The 21,134-nt window shown below is 38.6% G+C and overlaps 1 protein-coding gene across 2 annotated transcripts in view; it reads right to left on the bottom strand.

The window, feature by feature from the left end:
• The window catches only part of BCO2 (beta-carotene oxygenase 2), a 43,653-nt gene that overhangs the window by 7,863 nt on the left and 14,656 nt on the right, over positions 1-21,134 (bottom strand). The window contains exons 3-8 of one of the 2 annotated variants that reach the window (XM_055273120.2): positions 16,686-16,909; positions 16,389-16,504; positions 15,627-15,729; positions 10,611-10,739; positions 9,676-9,836; positions 8,261-8,428 (exon numbers count right to left, since the gene is read on the bottom strand). In XM_055273120.2, the coding sequence (XP_055129095.1) occupies positions 8,261-8,428; positions 9,676-9,836; positions 10,611-10,739; positions 15,627-15,729; positions 16,389-16,504; positions 16,686-16,909 (901 nt within the window). The remainder of the gene's footprint in view (positions 1-8,260; positions 8,429-9,675; positions 9,837-10,610; positions 10,740-15,626; positions 15,730-16,388; positions 16,505-16,685; positions 16,910-21,134) is intronic. The other variant, XM_055273121.2, reaches the window with a different exon arrangement.

The following is a 21,134-nucleotide window of genomic DNA, read 5'->3' as shown; positions in this document are numbered from 1 at the left end:
TAACTATTCTAAATATGTTTAAGGAAATTATTTTAAACTGAGAATTGTGGTAGAGAACTATAAATTGGAAAAGAGAACCAAATCAATATTCTAGAACTGTAGATCTGCCTATAAGGAAATGTTCAAGTCTGGAAGGCTTTACTGTTGAATTATTCCAAAAATTTAAGAAATAATGTCAATCCTATACAATATCATCCAGAGAGAAGGAAAACAGAGAACAATTCCCAACTCATTGTATGAGACTAGAAAAACCACAAAACCAAAACCTAGTAAGAACATTATAGAAAAGAAAAAAATTAAAGGGCAATTTTATTCATGAACATAGATACAAAGAATTCTAAACAAAATAGTAACAAAGCAAATCCTGCAATATATTTAAAAGCAAATACAATGCGACCAATTGGGATTTACTTCAGGAATGGAAGGGTAGCTTAACATTCAAAAATCAATCAATGGCTGTTATGAACATTTTTTAAAGAATCAGTCAGTGTACTTCACCACGTTCATAGAATAAAGGATAAACGTTATATGATGATCTCAATAGTGCAGAAAAAAAAAAACAGTTGATAAAGTCCAACATCTATTCATGACAAAAAATCTCAGTAAACTAGGAGTAAAAGGGAACTCTCCTAATCTAATAAAATGTATCTTTTTAAAAAGATGTCCACACAAAACCTGCTAACAAATATTTATAAGAACTTTATTCATAATTGGCAAGAATTGGGACCAACCAAGATGTCCTTCAATAAATGAATGAATACACAACTGTGGTACATACTTCAGCGATAAAAAGAAATGAGTTCTCAAGCCACAAAAGACACAGAGGAACCTTAAATGCATATTGCTAAGTGAAAAAAGTCAGCTGAAAAGTCTACATACTGTATGATTCCAACTATGTGACATTCTGGAAAAGTCAAAACTAGAGAAATAGTGAAAAGATCAGTGGTTTCCAGGGGCTGAGAGGAGGAAAGGGGAAAGGAAGAATAGGTGGAGCACAGGGAGATTTTCAGGGCATTGAACTATTCTGTATGATATTGGTAGATACATGACATTGTGCATTTTTCAAAACCCGTAGAACTGTACAACACAGACCTAACCATCATGTAAAGTATGGACTTTAGTTAGTAATAATGTAACACTCCTACATTGATTCATCAGTTGTAACAAATGTACCATTAGCAGGAGAAGGAAATATGGAAACTCTCCATACTTTCTGCTTGATTTTTCTTTAAAACTAAAATTGCTCTAAAAAAAGTCTGGTTTTTTTTTGGAAGTCCTTTATTGTAAAGGTAATTCTCTCGTCTGATGACAAACAGCAGCCACAGTGATTATTCTGCATCTCCGCAATGGACAAATTCAATTTCTTCTTGAGACACAAGTTTACTTCTATATTTCTGAGGTAATGTTTTCATTACTTCTGCAGTGTCTGGTACATCGCAAATCTAGTAATTTACTTCCCTTAGAAGGCTGGGAAATTGCAGAATCTTGAGATGGTTGCCCTGATGATCTCAAAGCTTCTGGTACATTGGGTTTAGGATTGTCTCTTCTAGCAGGGAAGCTTATTAATGGAGCATGTGGCTTTACTACCTGAATGACCCTGCTAGCAGACGCATCTTGCTGCCCATCATGACCCCCGAGAAGGGACAGTTTCTATTATATTTTTTTAATCTACAGCACACAGCATGCTTAATGGTAAAATGCTGCAAGCTTTGCCTCTCAGATTGGGAACAAGTTAAGGATGCCATTATCATCACTTATATTCAACACTGTACTGAAGATCCAGTGAAATAAGACAAAAAAAAAAAGTCAATAAACAGCTTACATGTAGAGTTAGAAAAGGAACTGTCATTACTTGCATATGATATTATAGATGTAAAAAATCTAAAAGAATCTATAATTATTAGAATTTGTAAGTGTAATTACTATATTAGTGAATATAAAATCAACAAACAAAAATCAATTGCCAGCCACGTGCAGTGACTCATTCCTGTAATCCCAGCACTTTGGGAGGCCAAGGTCGGTGGATCACTTGAGGTCAGGAGTTCAAGACCAGCCTGGCCAACATGGTGAAACCCCATCTCTACCAAAAAAATATGAAAATTAGCCAGGAATGGTGGCACATGCCTGTAGTCCCAGCTACTCGGGAAGCTGAGGTGGGAGGATTGCTTGAACCCAGGAGGCAGAGGTTGCAGTGAGCTGAGATCACACCACTGCACACCAGCCTTGGTGACAGAGTGAGACCGTCACCCTGTCTCAAAAAAAAAAAATTGCTACATAGCAACACTAACATAAAATGAAAGCAAAAAATAAACAACATTTAAAATAATGTAAAAAAAAACCTAGGAATAAATCTAACAAAAGATGCAGAAAACCTGTAACCAGAAAATTATAAACATTGAAAGAAATTAAAGAAGTCTCAAATAAATGGAAAGATATATTGTGTTCACATACTGGAAGACTCAACATTGTGTAAAGAGGTTAGTCCTCTCTCAAATTGATATATTGGTTCAGTGCAAATACAATTAAAATGTGACCATATTTTTGTGTGGGGAACTGACAGCTGATTCTAAAACTTATACAAAAACGTTAAGGGCCAGGGATGGCCATGACACTCTTTTCAAAAGAAAAATATTAGGATAACTTGATACTAAACCTTAAGACTTTTTTAATGCAGTGCACAAGTAACCATAAGTAGAAACAAAGGAACAGAATATAGAGTCCAGAAACAGAATAATGCATATGCAGATATTTGACTTCTCTAGAAGATAACATAGGATAATATTTTCATTACCTTGCCATGAGAAGATGTCTAAAACAAGATGTACAATGTATAAGTCACAAAGGAAAAGACTGTATACTGGGCCATATTAAGTTAAGAATGTTTACTCATTAAAAGGCACTATTAAGATAATCTGATAAAGATAGCTAGAAAAATACCTATAGCAATTTTATATTTAATAATGAATTATTAAACATTTTCAACACTACCTATTCAACTTCTATTCACTATCTTGCACTTCTATTCAACTCGAAGACCTAGCTGGTACAGTAAGGCGAGAAAAAGAAATAAAGCCCTAAGTATTAGAAAGAAAGCTGTCATTATTTTCAGGTAACATGACTGTGCACATAGAAAATCCAAAATAATCTGTGGATCAACTATTTGAACTAATAAGTGAATTTAGCAAGATCTCTGGATATGAAGATAATATACAAAATCAATTACATTTCATAAAGAGCAATAAACAGAAAATGAAAGCTTAAAAGATACCATTTACAATAATTTCAAAACACACAAAAAGAAATGTAATATCTTTATACTGAAAACTATAACTTTACTGAGAGAAATTTTAAAAGACCCAAATAAATGGAGGGATATTCCATGTTCATGGATTGGAAGACTCAATATTGTAAAGATGTCAGTTATCTCCAAATTGATCTACAGTTGCAATATTGTATCAGGTTTTTTCCTTGCAAAAACTGACAAGTTGACATCAAATTTAAAAGCTTCTGCACAGCAAAGGAAACAAGCAACAAAACGAAAAGGCGACCTATGGGCTGGGAAAAAAAATTGCAACCACACATCTAATAAGGAATTAATACTCAAAATTTGTATATTTCTAAATTTTTTTGTAGAGATGAGGTCTTGCCATCTTGCCCAGGCTGATCTTGAACTCCTGGGCTCGAGCAATCCTCCCACCTTGGCCTCCAAAAGTGCTGGGATTACAGATGTGAGCCACCACACCTGGCCACAAAATGTATAAAGAACTCTTATAACTCAATAGCAGAAAAACAAATAACCCAACTAAAAAATGGGAAAAGCTGGCCGCCCACCCATCTGGGAAGTGAGGAGCGCCTCTGCCCGGCCGCCCACCGTGGGAACTGAGGAGTGCCTCTGCCCAGCTGCCGCCCCTGCCGCCCCTGCTGCCCCAGGAGTGCCTCTGCCCAGCCGCCCACCATCTGGCAAGTGAGGAGCGCCTCTGCCAGGCCGCTGCCCTGTCTGGGAAGTGAGGAGCGCCTCTGTCCAGCTGCGCCCGTCTGGGATGTGAGGAGTGCCTCTGCCTGGCCGCTGTGCAACCTTCCAAGTGTGAAGTGACAGCCTTGTGTGTGATCTTTGCTGTCTTCCCCAAGTTTGCATTTTCAACATTAAAGTTTACTTTTTAATTAAAAGTTAAAATTAATTAATTAATTAATTAAAAATTAAAAATAAAAAATTGGCAAGGGACCTGAACAGTCATTTCTCCAAAAATAGAGGCCAGGTGTGGTGGCTCACACTTGTAATCCCAGCACTTTGCGAGGCTGAGGCAGGAGGATCACTTGAGCCCAGAAGTTTGAGAAAAGCCTTGGCAACATAACAAAGCCCCTGTCTCTACAAAAAAATTTTAAAAATATTAGCTGAGCGTGGTGCCATGCACCTGTAATCCCAGCTACTTGGGAGGCTGAGGCAGGAGGATCACGCATGCCCAGGAGTTTGACAGCAGCCTTGGCAACATAATAAGACACTGTCTCTACAAAAAAAGTTTTTAAAATAGCTGAGTGTGGTGCCACGCACCAGTAGTCCCAGCTACTTGGGAGGCTGAGGCAGGAGGATCACGCGTTCCCAGGAGTTTGAGGCTTCAGTGAGCTATGATCATGCCACTGCACCCAGCCTGGGCAACAGAGTGAGATCCTGTCCCTAAAAAATAAAATAAAATTTTAAAGTCCAATAGCCATATAAAAAGGTGCTCAACATCACTAACCATAAGGGAAACACAAATTAAAACCACTATATAAAACCTCACACTCATAAGGATGGCTATTATCAAAAAGACAAGAGATAACAAATGTTGGCAAGGGTGTAGAAGAAAGGGAACTGTAGTACATTGTTGGTGGGAATATAAATTGGTACAGCCATTATGAAAAACAGTATAGGAGTTCCTAAAGAAATCAAAAATACAGATGACCCTTGAACAACATGGAGCGGGGTAGAGGTGTCAACCTCCTACATAGTCGAAAATCCACACATAACTTTTGACTACTCAAAAATTTAACTACTAATAACCTATTGTTGACTGGAAGCCTTACCAATAACATACAGTTAATTAACACATATTTTGTATCTCATATGTATTATATACTGTATTCTTACAATAAAGCAAACTAGAAAAAAGAAAATAAGAAAATGTTATTAAAGGCCAGGTGTGGTGGCTCAAGCCTGTAATCCCAGCACTTTGGGAGGCCAAGGTGGGCAGATCATCTGAGGTCAGGAGTTCGAGACTAGCCTGGCCAATATGACAAAACCCCATCTCTACTAAAAATACAATGGACATGGTGGCAGATGCCTGTAATCCCAGCTACTCGGAAGGCTGAGGCTGGAGAATTGCTTGAACCCAGGAGGCGGAGGTTGCAGTGAGACGAGATCGTGCCATTGCACTCCAGTCTGGGCAACAAGAGCAAAACTCTGTCTCAAAAAAAATAAAATAAAATGCTATTAAAAGTCATAAGGAAGAGCAAAGATATTTACTATTCATTAAGTGGTAGTAGATCATCATAAAGGTCTTCATTCTCATTGTCTTCACATTGAGTAGTCTGAGGAGGAGGAAGAAGCGGGGTTGGTCTTGCTATCTCAGGGGTGGAGAGGTAGAAGAAAATTTGCATATAAGGACCCATGCAGTTCGAATCCATGTTGTTCAGGGTCAACTGTACAACATATGACCCAGCAATCCCTCTCCTGGGTACATACTCAAATGAGATGAAATCACCACCTCATGAAAATAGCTGCATTCTTACGTTCATTGCAGCATTATTTATAATAATCAAGAAACAGAAACAACCTAAATACCCATTGACAGATGAATGGATAAAGAAAATGTGATATATACACACAATGGAGTATTATTCAATCTTAGAAAAGGAGATCCTAATGTCTGCCACAACATGGATGGACCTGGAAGACATTATGCTAAGTGAAACAGCCAGACACAGAAAGAAAAATATTCTATGAGGCAGGGCGCTGTGGCTCATGCCTGTAATCCCAGCACTTTGGGAGGCCAACGCAGGCAGATCACCTGAAGTCAAGAGTTAGGGACCAGCCTGGCCAACATGGTGAAACCTAGTCTCTACTAAAAATACAAAAATTAGCCAGACATGTTGGTACGTGCCTGTAGTCCCAGCTACTCAGGAGGCTGAGGTAGGAGAATTACTTGAACCCGGAAGCAGAGGTTGCAGTGAGCCGAGATCATGCCACTGCACTCCAGCCTGAGTGGCAGAGTGAGACTCTGTCTCAAAAAGAAAAGAAAAGAAAAAAAAATTGCATGATCTCATTTTTATGTGGAATTTTTTAAAGAAAATCTCAGATACACAGAGAAAGACAATGAAACAGTAGTTACCACCAGAGGGGAGGGGAAGGCAAAGACAAGATGTAGCTCAAAGGATACCAAACAGTAGATATGTAGCATGAACAAGTCTAGAGGTCTAACGTACAAATTTAAGAAATAAAGTTAATATGATTGTATTCTTTTTTTTTTTTTTTTTTGAGACGGAGTCTCGCTCTGTCGCCCAGGCTGGAGTGCAGTGGCGCAATCTCGGCTCACTGCAAGCTCCGCCTCCCGGGTTCACGCCATTCTCCTCCCTCAGCCTCTCCGAGTAGCTGGGACTACAAGCGCCCGCCACCACGCCCAGCTAATTTTTTTGTATTTTTAGTAGAGACGGGGTTTCACCGTGGTCTTGATCTCCTGACCTCGTGATCCGCCTGCCTCGGCCTCCCAAAGTGCTGGGATTACAAGCGTGAGCCACCGCGCCCGGCCAGTAAGATTGTATTCTATCAGAGATTTTTGTTAAACAAGTAGATTTTAACTGCTCTTGTCACACAAAAAAAGTATGTGAGATGATAGATATGTTAATCTGCCTCACTATACTAACCATTTTAATATTTACATGTACCCCGTAACATCATGTTGTAAACCTCAAATATAAACAATTAATTTTATTTTTAAAACAAGAACAAAAACAAAACCTGATAAATGGGTTCTAAAATGTATAGACATGCAAAAGGCCATGAAAAACACAGGCAATCTTAAAACAGAAAAGAGATAAACAACCACAGATGTCAAGACCTACCATAAAGCTATAAGTAAGCTTAGCAAGGCATAAGTAAACTTAATAAGTACTATTTTACAAACATTTAAAAAGAAAACTATAGCTAAAAAATAAAGCTACAGCTAGAAACAATGTATATTTCATAATTCAAGGAAAAACTTTACCTTGGATTCAGCATCAGGAAAAAGTGAATCTCTTCAACTAGGTGGACTGATTGACGGTCTACTTTGCTATCCCTTCTAGCAAACTTTGGTGCTTAAGTGTAATAAGGAAATAAGGAACTATCACCTATGCTTTTTTTTTTTTTTTTTTTTTTTTTTTTGGAGATGGAGTCTTACTGTGTTGTACAGGCTGGGGTGCAGTGGTGCGATCTTGGCTCACTGCAACCTCCACCTCCTGGTTCAAGCGATACTCCTGCCTGAGGCTCCCAAGTAGCTGGGATTACAGGCGCCTACCACCACCACACCTGGCTAATTTTTGCATTTTTAGTAGAGACGAGGTTTCATCATTTTGGTTGTCCAGGCTGGTCTTAAACTCCTGAGCTCAAGTGATCTGCCTGCCTCAGCCTCCCAAACTGCTGGGATTACAGGCGTGAGCCACCGTGCCCAGCCACATATGCTTCTAAACACATATCTTGGCTCCCTTTGCCATGTTTCTTACTTATTAGGTATTAAATAAGCTATTTCAAATTATTTTTAATATTAAATAAATGATGAAGCTATGTCTTCAATGCTTTAAAACTACTCTCTCTCATTATTTGCCACAAGGAGACAAGAGAAACATGTAATTCCTAGGTCAGGCATGGTGGCTTATGCCTGTAATCCCAAGACTTTGGGAGGCTGAAGAAGGCAGATCACTTGAGGTCAGGAGTTCGAGACAAGTCTGGCCAACATGGTGAAACCCATCTCTACAAAAAAATTAAAAACTAGCAGGGCATGGTGGTGCGTGCCTATAATCCCAGCTACCTGGGAGGCTGAGGCACAAGAATTTCTTGAACCTGGGAGGTAGAGGTTGCAGTGAGCCGAGATCGCACCATTGCACTCCAGCCTGGGTGACACAGCGAGACTCAGTCTCAAAAGAAAAAAGAGAGAAAGAGAGAGAGAGAGAAACATGTAATTCCAAAGCCAAAGCCAGATCTTGGAGTTCAAAATTATTTTGATGACTCTTGACAAATTCTAATGTTTACCTGATCAAGCCCTTCCCCAGCCTTCCTGAGATTCTGTAACTGGTAAACTTCTAGGGTTCTTCCATTATCTTGACAGCACAAATCAATTATAACACAGCCCTGGTCCTCAAAGGCATTGATTTGATGAAATGTAACAAAAGGTTTGCTGTAGTATCTCCCTGGAAGAAGCTGCAGGGGAAAACACAAACAATGAAAAAAACTTTTTTTAGTTTTCTTCTTTTTTCCCTTTCCTTTAGGAAACAGGTCCAAAAAGTTCAAAATAAGAAAATTAGGAGGATTTTCCCCTCTGAAGTGGCAGGTCCAGTATATATAAAAGTAGAATACAGAATGTAGAAGCAAATATGCTTTGATTTAAACATTGCTTTTTTAAGCAATGAACTGGGGCTATTTGATATAGATCAATCAATTGTTACAACGAACTTAAAATCCCTCATGAAATATAGCCCAATGTTTTGAGTGATATGTAAATCTTGGACTCTAACTGCGTGGTTAAATAGAAAATATTGCTACTCAGTATACTGATGATAAATTCAGAGACTAATTTTTTTTAAGGTGCAGTCATTACTAAATTTTTTTTTGTAATGAGATCCAGATAGAGTAAATTTAAGATACTATCTCTTTAGAGAGGTAAAAAGTAGGCAAATATAATAGCGTTATGAATCAGGAGTATAAAAAGATATTCAACCAACATGCATGGACTTTAGTAGGATTGTCATATTCACATATTAAAAAGCCAGAGAATTGGGCAGGGCGCAGTGGCTCACACCTGTTAATCCCAGCACTTTGGGAGGCTGAGGTGGGTGGATCACGAGGTCAAGAGATCAAGACCATCCTGGCCAACATGGTGAAACCCTGTCTCTACTAAAAATACAAAAAAATTAGCTGGGTGTGGTGGCACACACCTGTAGTCCCAGCTACTCGGGAGGCTGAGGCAGGAGACTCACTTGAACCCAGGAGGTGGAGGTTGCAGTGAGCTGAGATCTCGCCACTGCACTCCAGCCTAGTGATAGAGCAAGACTCCGTCTAAAAAAAATCTCAAAAAAAAAGAAAAAGGAAGCCAGAGAATCAACTAATTAAAGTATTACTGCAAAAATTACAGAAGATTTCTGCACGAACAACACCCTCTTTAGCAACTATTATGATATGGAAAAAATCCATGCTAAGAGTTTCCTGGACGCCATTTTAATTGAATCAGATCATTAAAAAGATAAAATCATTTCCTATAATTCTCTAATATGCAAAATCCATTGTACTAATTAATAAGTAGCTAGCTCAACCTACAGAAGAAGGTAATATCCTTGATTAAAAGTGTCTTATGCAAATAATGCCCAGGGAAGCTTAAAAAAAATCAACTATATGAAAATTTGCCTTTGTTTCCAACAATTTTCATGATAAATACACTCAAAATACTCCACCTGTCCAGTGCATTTATCCACCACATGAAACCGCGTATTACACTGGGGTTCCCAGCTTATCCCATCTGAAAAGGCCTTTCCCCGAATTTTAGAAGTGGCAATTTTCCACAGGTTCATCTTTAGAGGTTGTTCAATGAAAATTATATAGTTCCTTGTCATTCCTAAAAGGTTCCAGCAACAATAAAAATGTTATTTGGCAAACTAGAGTTGTCTGAAATGTGCCAGTTATGGGGACTTGTCTGAATGCCTACTGATGCCCTAAAAAAATGACAGCCAGAAATACATGTTTACTGTCTCCCAGCTTTACTATACATATTTCCTGTTCCTTTATAAAAAAGGGAACTGCTTAGAATAGCTTAGGTTGCATGTTCTCAGCTTGCTTTTTATCTTTTTTTCCTTTTCTTTTCTTTTTAAATTGTTTGGTTTAGGAACAAAGTAAAAAAGTATAGTATTAAAGTGTCTTTATGATCTTTACATGTATCGCTTAATCCTTTTCCTGCTTATACTGGGGATAAGAATCTAGAAGCAGTTTGGCTATAATGATTTAAAATACAGAAAATAAATATTCTGAGTAAAAGCTGAATCAATCTATATAGAATATGAATTTCCCCAAAAAATATAGTCAAGACAACCTTTTCATGTATGATTACTATTTGTGGGCTTTAAGGTTGCCTAAAATTTTAAATTATATCAATTAATTTTTTAGTAATTGCTTATACTAAAGCAACTACAGTATATCTTTTCAAGCAGTCAGCTGGCTACGGTCAGGAGTATGTGACTAATCAGAATAACCTTACCAGGCATCAAAATGCAACCTTGGTCTCATTATCACCATAGTGTGATAAACTATTAACATAACATTTGCCAAACTAGTCCTTCTGCTACAGCAACATCAAGGCAGGGCCCACTGAAATTTGCCTTATCTCTGGACTCACCAAAGCTATGGTAGTAAGAAGGTTTCCCCTTCTCTGTAGAAGCAATAGAACATATCACCTGGGCTCCATGGATTGTCTCCCCAAGGTCCACCTTCTCTGGAGGAACCCGAATAACCTTATAGGAGAAACCTGAAAAATGAAAAGTCCTATCTTACCTGTTTTACATATATTCTAGATTAAAAGACAACTCTTGCACTTGTGGACTTGCCAAAAGCAATTAAGAGATTTATGCAATATGCATGACACTCTTATTTCCTGAAGGGTTATTTCAAACAAAGATTTGGATCTTAAAAATGTTAGCTCTATGAAAATAATTAGCTAAGGTTTTGAAACAGCACATCCAAAGTGATCAACCAATGATTCATTGTACTATAACGCTAACTTCATCTCTAATTCATAGGAAACATTAAGATAATAGCCAGGCACTGTTCACAATAGCAAAGACTTGCAACCTACCCAAATGCCCATCAATGATAGACTGGACAAAGAAAATCTGCCACATATACACTGTGGAATACTATGCAGCCATAGAAAAGGATGAGTTCATGTCCTTTGCAGGGACATGGATGAAGCTGGAAACCATCATTCTCAGCAAACTAACACAAGGACAGAAAACCAAACACCGCATGTTCTCACTCATAAGTGGGAGTTGAACAATGAGAACACATGGACACTGGGAGGAGAACGTCACACACCAGGGCCTTTCAGGAGGTGGGGAGCTAGGGGAGGGATAGCATTAAGAGAAACACCTAATGTAGATGACGGGTTGATGGGTGCAGCAAACCACCATGGCATGCGTATACCTATGTAACAAACCTGCACATTCTGCACATGTACCCCAGAACTTAAAGTATAATGATAAAAAAGAGCTATTATATAATGAGGTAATGATTATAATGGACCTGTCTCGTATGTATGGTGAATAGACAGGTCATAGAGTTGAAGTTCTTAAACTCAAAAAAAAAAAAAAAAAAAAAGATAGCCAGGAATATCCTCAAATTCTGTTCCTTCCCTCCCTTCCCCTATTCCAACAACTACAGTCTCCATTTGCACTCATGTCCAACTCCTTCCCTCCAACCCTCTGGACCCCTAGGGTCACTCTGGGTTCCATCCCAACCTTTCTCATCAACATTCTTTCATGCAATCATTCATCTGGCTATTGCTTACTGGCTCTTCAAGAATCAACTCAGATATCCACTCCTCAAGTAGTCTTCCCTGACTCTTCCCCACCCCAAAGGCACTTGGTGCCCCTATCGTATGTCCTCATTAAATCCCCGTAGTCATAGCACGTATCTCATTGTATACAATTTTCTGCTTGTTTATCTGCTTTCCAATACAGTTCTTTATTTATTCTGCAACTACTACTTTTTGAGCACCGACTATATTCCAGATACCCTTCTGAGTGTTCTTAGTACTATATTCTAGGCACTTGTATACAGAAATATGCAAAATAGACAAAAATCCCCCCCCCCTTCCTCCGCCTTCTTCTTCTTCATTTTTTTTAGAGACAGGGCCTTGCACTATCACCCAGGCTGGAGTACAGTGGTGTGATCATAGCTCATTGCAGCCTCGAACTCCTGGTCTCAAGCAATCCTCCCACCTCATCTTCCCAAAGTGCTGCGATTACAGGTGTGAGCCACTGTGCTCAGACAAAATCTCTTATTTTGCCTCATTGTTTTTCTTTTAAATCATATAATAAGTAAAAATGCAATGCATCAGATGACAATGAGAACTATAATGGAAAATAAGCCAAGGAATAAGGATTAGGAGTGATCATATGAGGAGTAGGGGCTACTGTTTGCAACTTTAAATATGCTGGTCTGTAAAAGCTTCGCTAAGTGGGTCATGTCTGAGTAAAGACCTAAAGGAGGTGAGGAAGAAAGCCTTGAGGATATCTGGGAGAAATGCATTCCAGGTGGAGGGAAGAGCAAATGCAAAAGTTCTCAGCCAGGAGCACGAATGGAGTGTTTAAGTATCAGCTAGGAGGCCAGCGTGGCCCTATCATGATAAGCGAGAAGGACAGTCTAGGAGGTAAGCTCAGAGAAGCGGGTGTGGGTTAAAAGGATAACTCTGGTAACTCTGGTGTTACAGTGCTGAAAAGAAACTGAAGTGGGGCAAGGGCAGAATCAGGGCAACTAGTTTAGGGGCTACTGCAGTCATTCAAGTGAGAAGGGATAGTGACTCAAAGTGGAGTGGTGGCCATGGAGGTGGTGCGAAGTGGTTGGATTTTTGATATATTTTGAAGGCATTGCTGAAATTACTTTTCTTTTCTTTTGTTTTTGAGACAGGGTCTTACTCTGTCACTCAGGCTGGAGTGCAGTGGTGCAATCACGACTCACTGCAGCCTCAACCTTCTGGTCTCAAGTGATCCTCCCACCTCATCCTCCCAAGTAGCTGAGACCACAGGCACATGCCACTATGTCTGGCTAATTTTTGTATTTTTTGTAGAGATGAGGTATTGCTATATTGTCCGGGCTGCTCTCAACTCCTGAGCTCAAGCAATACACCCGCCTCGGCCACCCAAAGTGCTGGAATTATAGGCATAAGCCACTGCACCTGACCCTGAAATTACTTTTTGATCAACTGATGTAAGAGATAAATGTAAAGGATGATTCCACAGTTATTGTCCTTAGCAACTGGAAGGATGGAGTTAGTATCTCCTGAGATGGGCAAGACTCATCTTAAGGAGAGAAAGAAATAAGCCAGGCACAATTGTGCATGCCTATAGTCCAGCTGCTTGGGAGGATGTCTTAAGCCCAGGAGTTCAAGTCTAGCCTGAGTGACATAGCAAGACCCCATCTGTAATCGAAGAAAGAAAAAGAAGAAGAAGGAAGAAGAAAGAGGAATGAGGGAGGGAGGGAAAGAAGGGAAGGGAAGGAAAGGAAGGAGAACAAGGAAGAGAGAGAAGAAGGAGGAGGAGGAGGAGGGGGAGGAGAGGAGGAGGAGGTGGTGGTAGTTTAGAGGAAAATATCAGGAGTCTGGTTTTTGACAAGTTAATTTTGTAATGCCTATTAGACATTCTAGGAAGAATGCTGAGTAAGCAATTGGATATAAAATACTTGGGAGGTCTAGGTTGGGGATATAGATATGTTTTGAGAACTCACTATATGCAAAACATCATGCTCTGTACAGTGATGAAAGAAATATTAGGCAAGCTCTACAGTCCAAGAGTACTCTATTATTGTCTCTAATATTAGTCTGAATAACATATTTTAAATAAGTATTAAAAACCAACTGGATTGATTAATGTTTACAGGATTTTTATAAATTTTAAAAAGCCTTTTAAAAATGTCTAGAAAAGCTAAAACCAAAGCTTTTTACTTCCTAAAGGTAGCAATTACTAGCAAGCATTTTACTGTATTACAATGAGAATCACTAAGTTTCCCCCAAATGTCTATCAAGTAGTCGAGCTCCCTGCAGTCACCTGCACATTGAGTTCCAGTTCAAAAGCTTCTCACTGAACCAAATAATCAAGTGAAGGAAAAAAAAAAAAAGTAGATTCAGTGTTCGTTGGGATTAGGAGAAGATAAAGAGATGAATTTCCTGTCTCAGCAATTGGATTACTCAATTCACAGAATTTAAACACATTAGTTAATGAACTGCTCTAACTGCAAGTCTTGAAGGCATTAGGTAAGACAAACAGACACCCAGGACACCCAGCAGAGGAATGTCCAGAAAGATCGGACCTGCCCAATACTGTCAGCTGAACTCTGGGAGACTCTCCAACAGTTTGTATAAGGAGCAAACTGAGGCAAAGTAACAAGCACAGGCTCTCATGATTAGTGGCTGGGTTAATCAGTGAGATCCAGGGGCCACTTGCACCAAGATCACCCAGACACCATGTTAAAATGCAAATTCTTGGCCTCTTTTCAGTTCTACTAAACCAGAATCCCTGAAGATGAATGAAATCCAGATGACTCTATCTACATTCCAGATTATTGTTAGGCACATTAAAGGTTGAAAATCACAGATCTAGTAACTATTATTTTAGAATATGTAATTTAGGCCAGGCGCAGTGGCTCACGCCTGAAATCCCAGCACTTTGGGAGACCGAGGCGGATCACTTGAGGTCAGGAGTTCAAGACCAGCCTGACCAACATGGCTGAAACCCCGTCTCTACTAAAAATACAAAAATTAGCCGGGCATGGTGGCAAGCACCTGTAATCCCAGCTACTCAGGAGACTGAGGCAGGAGAATCACTTGAATCTGGGAGGTGGAGGTTGCAGTGAGCTGAGATCATGCCACTGCATTCCATGCATTCCAGCCTGGGCAACAGAGCAAGCCTTCGTAAAAAAATAAAAATAAAAATAAAATAAATAAAAGTGTAATTGGCCAGGCACAGTGACTCACGCCTGTAATCCCAGCACTTTGAGAGCCCCAGGCAGGCAGATCATGAGGTCAGGAGATCAAGACCATCCCGGCCAACATGGTAAAACCTCGTCTCTACTAAAAACACAAAAATTAGCCAGGCATGGTGGAGGACACCTGTAGTCCCAGCTACTCTGGAGGCTGAGGCAGGAGAATTGCTTGAACCTGGGAGGCAGAGGTTGCAGTGAGCCGAGACTGCGCTACTGCACTCCAGCCTGGCAACAGAGCAAGACTCCATCTCAAAAAAAAAAAAAAAAAAAAAAATGTAGTTTAGAATGGTGAAATAGTATTTATCATATTATGAATGAGTTACAAAGTTATCTACTTGGTTAACAGAGTTAATTTATTATAAAATTGATTTTTTTAATGATCAAGATAAGATAGATGGACCAAAAACTGCTGGGTTCATGGATCCATTTTGCTGAAACATTTTACTTAGAAGGATGTTTGCTGTTTCCTATAACAGTGTTGAAGAATCCTCCTTATCTGAGATCAAGTAATAAAGAGGAGAGAGAGCTGGGTGTAGAGGTGTCCAGAGCACCCTCTCTCTACTCGTGCCGGTAAAAAACAAACCTGTAGTATTCATCTTTATATACACACCGTGCCTGGTCTCAATTATTTCTAAAAAGACCTTTATTGCAACTTTACCATATGGCCCAAAGGAGTTCCCCATATTGTATGCTGTTCCATCAGGGTCGTAATGAGGATGTGCAGTTGCTCCATTCACAGCAATAAATTTGCTCCAATCTACCTGCAAATTTGAGACCACTGGAGATTTTTAATGGGTAGATCTCTATTTACATGCATAAATAGTAGAAATATCTAATGTTTTTAAAAATATGATATGAAAACTGCAATGTAAGCCCTAATTTCTTGCCTCTGAGAAATAAAAATTATTTTTCCCACTAAAAAAAAGAAATCAGGATTAAAACAACAAACAAAAACACATCACCACTACTAACAACAAAACCATCCTGAATAAATTTGCCTAATATCACAGGAAAATTCAAAAGAAGCATAAGAATTAAAATTAAAAATCTAGTCTAAAATTTTCTGTTAATTAATATATTATGTGAAGGAAATACAGGTAGGGACAACCTCCAGTCCAATACTAACCATAGCTAGGAAGAACACTCCAACTAGCCAAAGTAGATCAGTACTATTCTATTTCTCCTTTACCCTAGCCTTCAGATATTAGGACTAAGGAAGGAGTTTAGAATTATATTTAAGGAAAACCAACCCAGAGGCCATCAGGCCAGAGGGTAAACGTGACCTGCATCATGAATAACTTTCTTTTTGTGTAGTTAAGGCTTCAATTTCTTCTTGATATATACTACTCTAAAAAGTATTTCAAATGGAAAGAAATGTTAGGATCTATTTTATTCTTTTTTTTTTTTGCGTATACTTTACCTTTTCTGTTTTCTCCAGGGTTTCAATGTCCACTTTATTCATAAAGTTGGTCTCAGTGCAGAGGTAGTAATCACCCTTGTACCGCACATAGTTGACATTAGTGTTGTCAGTCATGGCTGAAACCAAACCCTAGAGTTATTTAAGTACCACAGTTTACTGTAGCCGACGCTAAGCACACACTCAAAGGGAGAAAGCAGTTTCAACATCCTCTCACATACACAAAAAAATCTATTTTCAAGATTTATGTTTGTATAGATGGTTATATATCGTAATAGTTTAAATAATCATCACTATCACCTGCAGCTTTACCAGGCAGCTCAAACCTGGACATGAAACGTTCAAAAACGTTCTTGCATGGATCCGGGAGAGCCAGCGTGCCAAATTCTGAGATCACAATTCGGTTTTTAGCACTGTTGGCCTTATATGTATCACTCTGTAGAAACTTGCTCCTGTATGTCACTGTGCCCTTTGCCATCCTGAACTGGTGAAGCAGCGCCATCCCATCAAACCAATGATTGTACCTTCAAAAGGAGAAAATAAATAAATAAATATTAGTAAGAAAACATGGGATAAAAATGAGGGACAGAGTGATAGATCTTCATTTCAAATATAAAGATAAGGAAATGGGACAGGTTCCCAGCACAACCTGATTAGTCAGAGAACTTGAAATTATGGGAGGATAGCATTTTGGGTATATCCTAGGTATAAAAGGAAAGAATAGGCCAGGCACGGTGGCTCATGCCTGTAATCCCAGCACTTTGGGAGGCCGAGGCAGACGGATCACAAGGTCAGGAGATCGAGACCATCCTGGCTAACATGGTGAAATTCCGTCTCTACTAAAAAATACAAAAAATTAACCAGCCGTGGTGGCACGCGCCTGTAGTCCCAGCTACTCGGGAGGCTGAGGCAGGAGAATGGCGTGAACCCAGGAGGCGGAGCTTGCAGTGAGCCGAGATGGCACCACTGCACTTCAGCCTGGGCGACAGAGCAAGACTCTGTCTCAAAAAAAAAAAAAAAAAAAAAACCCTCACGTTTTAGAAAACCCCTACTGTGGTGAATCCTAAGAAAATTCTAATCTTTGCTCCATGGCTAAGAGAATAGCATGAGAGGATATGGGATGCCTGATGTTTACCAAATCAGAATGAGTTCCAGGCCGGGCACAGTGGCTCACACCTGTAATCCCAGCAATTTAGGAGGCTGAGGCAGGTGGATTGCTTGAGACCAGCCTGGGCAACACGGCAAAACCCCGTCTCATTTAAAAAAAAAAAAAGAAAGAAAGAAAAATAATGAGTTCCTAAGCTTTTAGAAATAGTTATCTTCATATCTTATATGTATTAAAGCTTCTATTTAAAATTTTTCAGCTTTATCAAGATTATGCTAAAGTAGACAAATAAGATAACTGTCCTTCCTGGATAATCATTTTTTGTCCATATGATTACACTAGAAATGATCTACTTAAATAAACATTGAAAACTGTAAGGAAAAGTTTGTGGCTTCGCTTTTTAAATGGTTTATTATATGGTCTCTTCTTTCATATGCTTAACACATTGAATGCTTAACATCCTCAGTATGGGAAAACAAAGCTAACATCATTGTCTTAAAAGGCAATGGTTCCTGAAAGCAGAGGCTGGAAGAGATATTTGTACACCCATGTTCACAGCAGCATTATTCACAATAGCCAAAGGGTGGAAGCAACTCAAGTGTCCATCAGTGGTTGAATGCATGAACAAAATGTTTACACTGTAAGGGTTCAGAGCATGCTACACCAAAATATGCCGCTTTGACATACTGATTATTTTGAGTTAAAAGGCACTTGAAAAACAGCAGATGCATGAAGGGCACTCTGACCTTCTTTATTCCTTCCTGAAAGCTGAAAGCAGGAATAAAACTCCCATGTGAAAGGTGCCCTCCCTGTACCGGAAGGAAGGAAGATATTTATGTCACCAGAGGTAGGGAGTTGAGGCTGAGAAAATGAGAAAGATCTGTGCAAACGAATCTTGTTAAACTAACCTTTATCTTCATAGTCACTTTCCCACAACTAACTGCCCTGGCCCAAACTCCTTTGTCTTGTCACATTTTCACCATTTACTATTCTTTGTCCAACCTAGTATATAAGCTTTCAGCCCTGACTTATTCTTTAGCTCCTCAATGTTCTTGAGGGGTGGCGGGGGGGCTGGGGGGGTTCCAAGGTACATGTAAAACTTACTAAATAAAACTGGTATGCGTTTCTCTTGTTAATTTGTCCTATTTCAGTTTAATTATTGGGTTCAGCTGGAGACCCTAAGAGGTAAGAGGGGAAATTTTGCCTCCCCCAAACATACACTGGAATATTACTTATCCTTTAAAACGAAGAAAATCCTGTCACATGTTACAACATGAATGAACCATTGAGGACATTATGCAATATGAAATATGCCAGTGGTAAAAAGACAAATGCTGTATGATTCCACTTATATAAGGTATTTAAAGTAGTCAAGTTCATAAAAACAGAAAGTAGAATGGTGGTTAACAGGAGGAAGGAGGAAGGAGAAATGAAGAGTTGCTGCTTAATGAGTATAGAGATTCAATTTCACAAAATGAAAAGGTTCTAAACATCTGTTTCATGACGAGATGAATATACTTAACACTACTCAACTGTTGTCTTAAAAATGGTTAGGATGGTAAATTTTATGTTATATGTATTTTACCAGAATTTTTTAAATTGCAGGAAAGAGAAAGTCCTTCTTTAACCCAATGATTGGAGATGCCACTATTATCAGATAACTAAATTTCCCTAAGTTCCTGGGTTTACTTCTGGTCTTTCTATTCTATGTCATTCATCTATTGGTCTATTCTTGCACCAATATCACAATGTTTTAATTGTAAAGGTGTTATGGTGTATTTTAATATCTGGTAGGGCTAGTTGCTCCCTCTGAAAAAAAAATTTTATTGTTTTCTTGTCAATTCTTACATATTTATTGTGCTATATGAACTTTAGTATCAATTGGTCCAACTTTCTTAAACAGCTTGTTGGAATTTTTATTAAGATTGTATTAGATTTATAAATTGACTCAGGAGAACTGGGACATTTCTATGATGTTGAATCATTCTATTCAAGAACAGGGGATGGTCTTTCCATTTGTTTGAATTTGTCTTCCAAGAGTGTTTTAAAGTTTGCATATTTCTAAATTCATTGCTAAGTATTTAATCTTCTTTGTTGCAATTGTAAGTGAAGTTTCCCTACCATTATGTTCTCTGATTATTGTTTGCATATATGAACGATATTATTTCAGTGTGTTAATTTTATATCCTGTGACCTTACCTTTTATTGTTAAATTTAGTTTTATCATTGATCCTCTATGGTTTTCCAGGATTAATATGGTATTATATTAATATAATAGTAATATTATATCATTTGCAAAAAGAGATAATTTTGCTTTACTAGTCCTTGTGCCTCTGGTCAATGTCTTTCATCTAATTGCATTGCTTACATCTGGTACAATGTTGAACAGTAGTGAAGATACTGACCATCCTTTCCTGTTTCTGGACTTGAAGAAAATACTGGTATATTTTCCAATGTAGTATTACTGCTTGTAGCACCAAGATATAATAGATAGAGATATATAAGATATTTATAATATATATTATATACATATACCAAGAGATATATATTAAGAAATACATGCATATAAAATCATATTTAGAAACTACCCAACAAATCCTACAAATCCTATTTTCTTTTTTTTTTTTTTTTTTTTTTTTTGAGACAGAGTCTCACTCTGTTGCCCAGGCTGGAGTGCAGTGGCACGATCTCAGCTCACTGCAACCTCCACCTCCCAGGTTCAAGCGATTCTCCTGCCTCAGCCTCCTGAGTAGCTGGGATCACGGGCACGAGCCACCACACCTAGCTAATTTTTTGTATTTTTAGTAGATACAGGGTTTCACCATGTTAGCCAGGATGGTATCGATCTCCTGACCTTGTGATCCACCCACCTCAGCCTCCCAAAGTACTGGGATTACAGGCGTGAGCCACTGTGCCTGGCCAAACCCTACTTTCTTAAGCAATTTTTAGGAAGAATGAATGTTAAATTTTCACAAAAGCTTTTTCAACATCTATGGAGATAATTCTGTGATTATTTTTCCTGGAACTTACTAATATTGTGTATTTGTATTATATTAATGAATTTACTAATAATAAGCCTACCTTGTATTCTTGAAATTAATCCCACCTGATCAAAGTTAATTTTATTTTTTAATGTGGTATTGAATTCTGTTTCTTAACAAAATATTTATTAGTGCTATATTAGTATTACATATTTTGTACTTTTTTTTTAAGAGACAGGGTCTTGTTCTGTGGCCCAGGCTGGAGTGCAGTGGCACTGTCATAGCTCACTGCATCCTCAATTCTGGGCTGAAGTGATCCTCCCGCCTCAGCCTCCCAAGTAGCTGGGACTACAGGGACACGCCCCCACACTTAGCTACTTTTTAATATTTTTGTAAAGATGGAGTCTCACTATGTTGCCCAGGCTAATCTCGAGCTCCTGGCCTCAAGAAATCCTACTGCCTCAGCAACCCAAAGTGCTAGGATTACAGGTGTGAGCCACAATATTTGGCCTATTTTGTACTTTATCGTGGATATTCATAAATAATATTAGTCTGCAGTTTACTTTTTTCCATGATCTTTGTCATATTTAGATATTAATATGCTGCTTCCTTTATAAAAACAATTGGGAAGTTTCCTTCATTTTTGATGCTCTGAAATAATTT

The sequence above is a fragment of the Symphalangus syndactylus genome, chromosome 3 (assembly GCF_028878055.3).
Source record: "Symphalangus syndactylus isolate Jambi chromosome 3, NHGRI_mSymSyn1-v2.1_pri, whole genome shotgun sequence".
NCBI classification, from domain to species: domain Eukaryota; kingdom Metazoa; phylum Chordata; class Mammalia; order Primates; family Hylobatidae; genus Symphalangus; species Symphalangus syndactylus.
The sequence above is the reverse complement of the archived record's forward strand: the minus strand, read 5'-3'. Positions and strand labels throughout refer to the sequence as shown.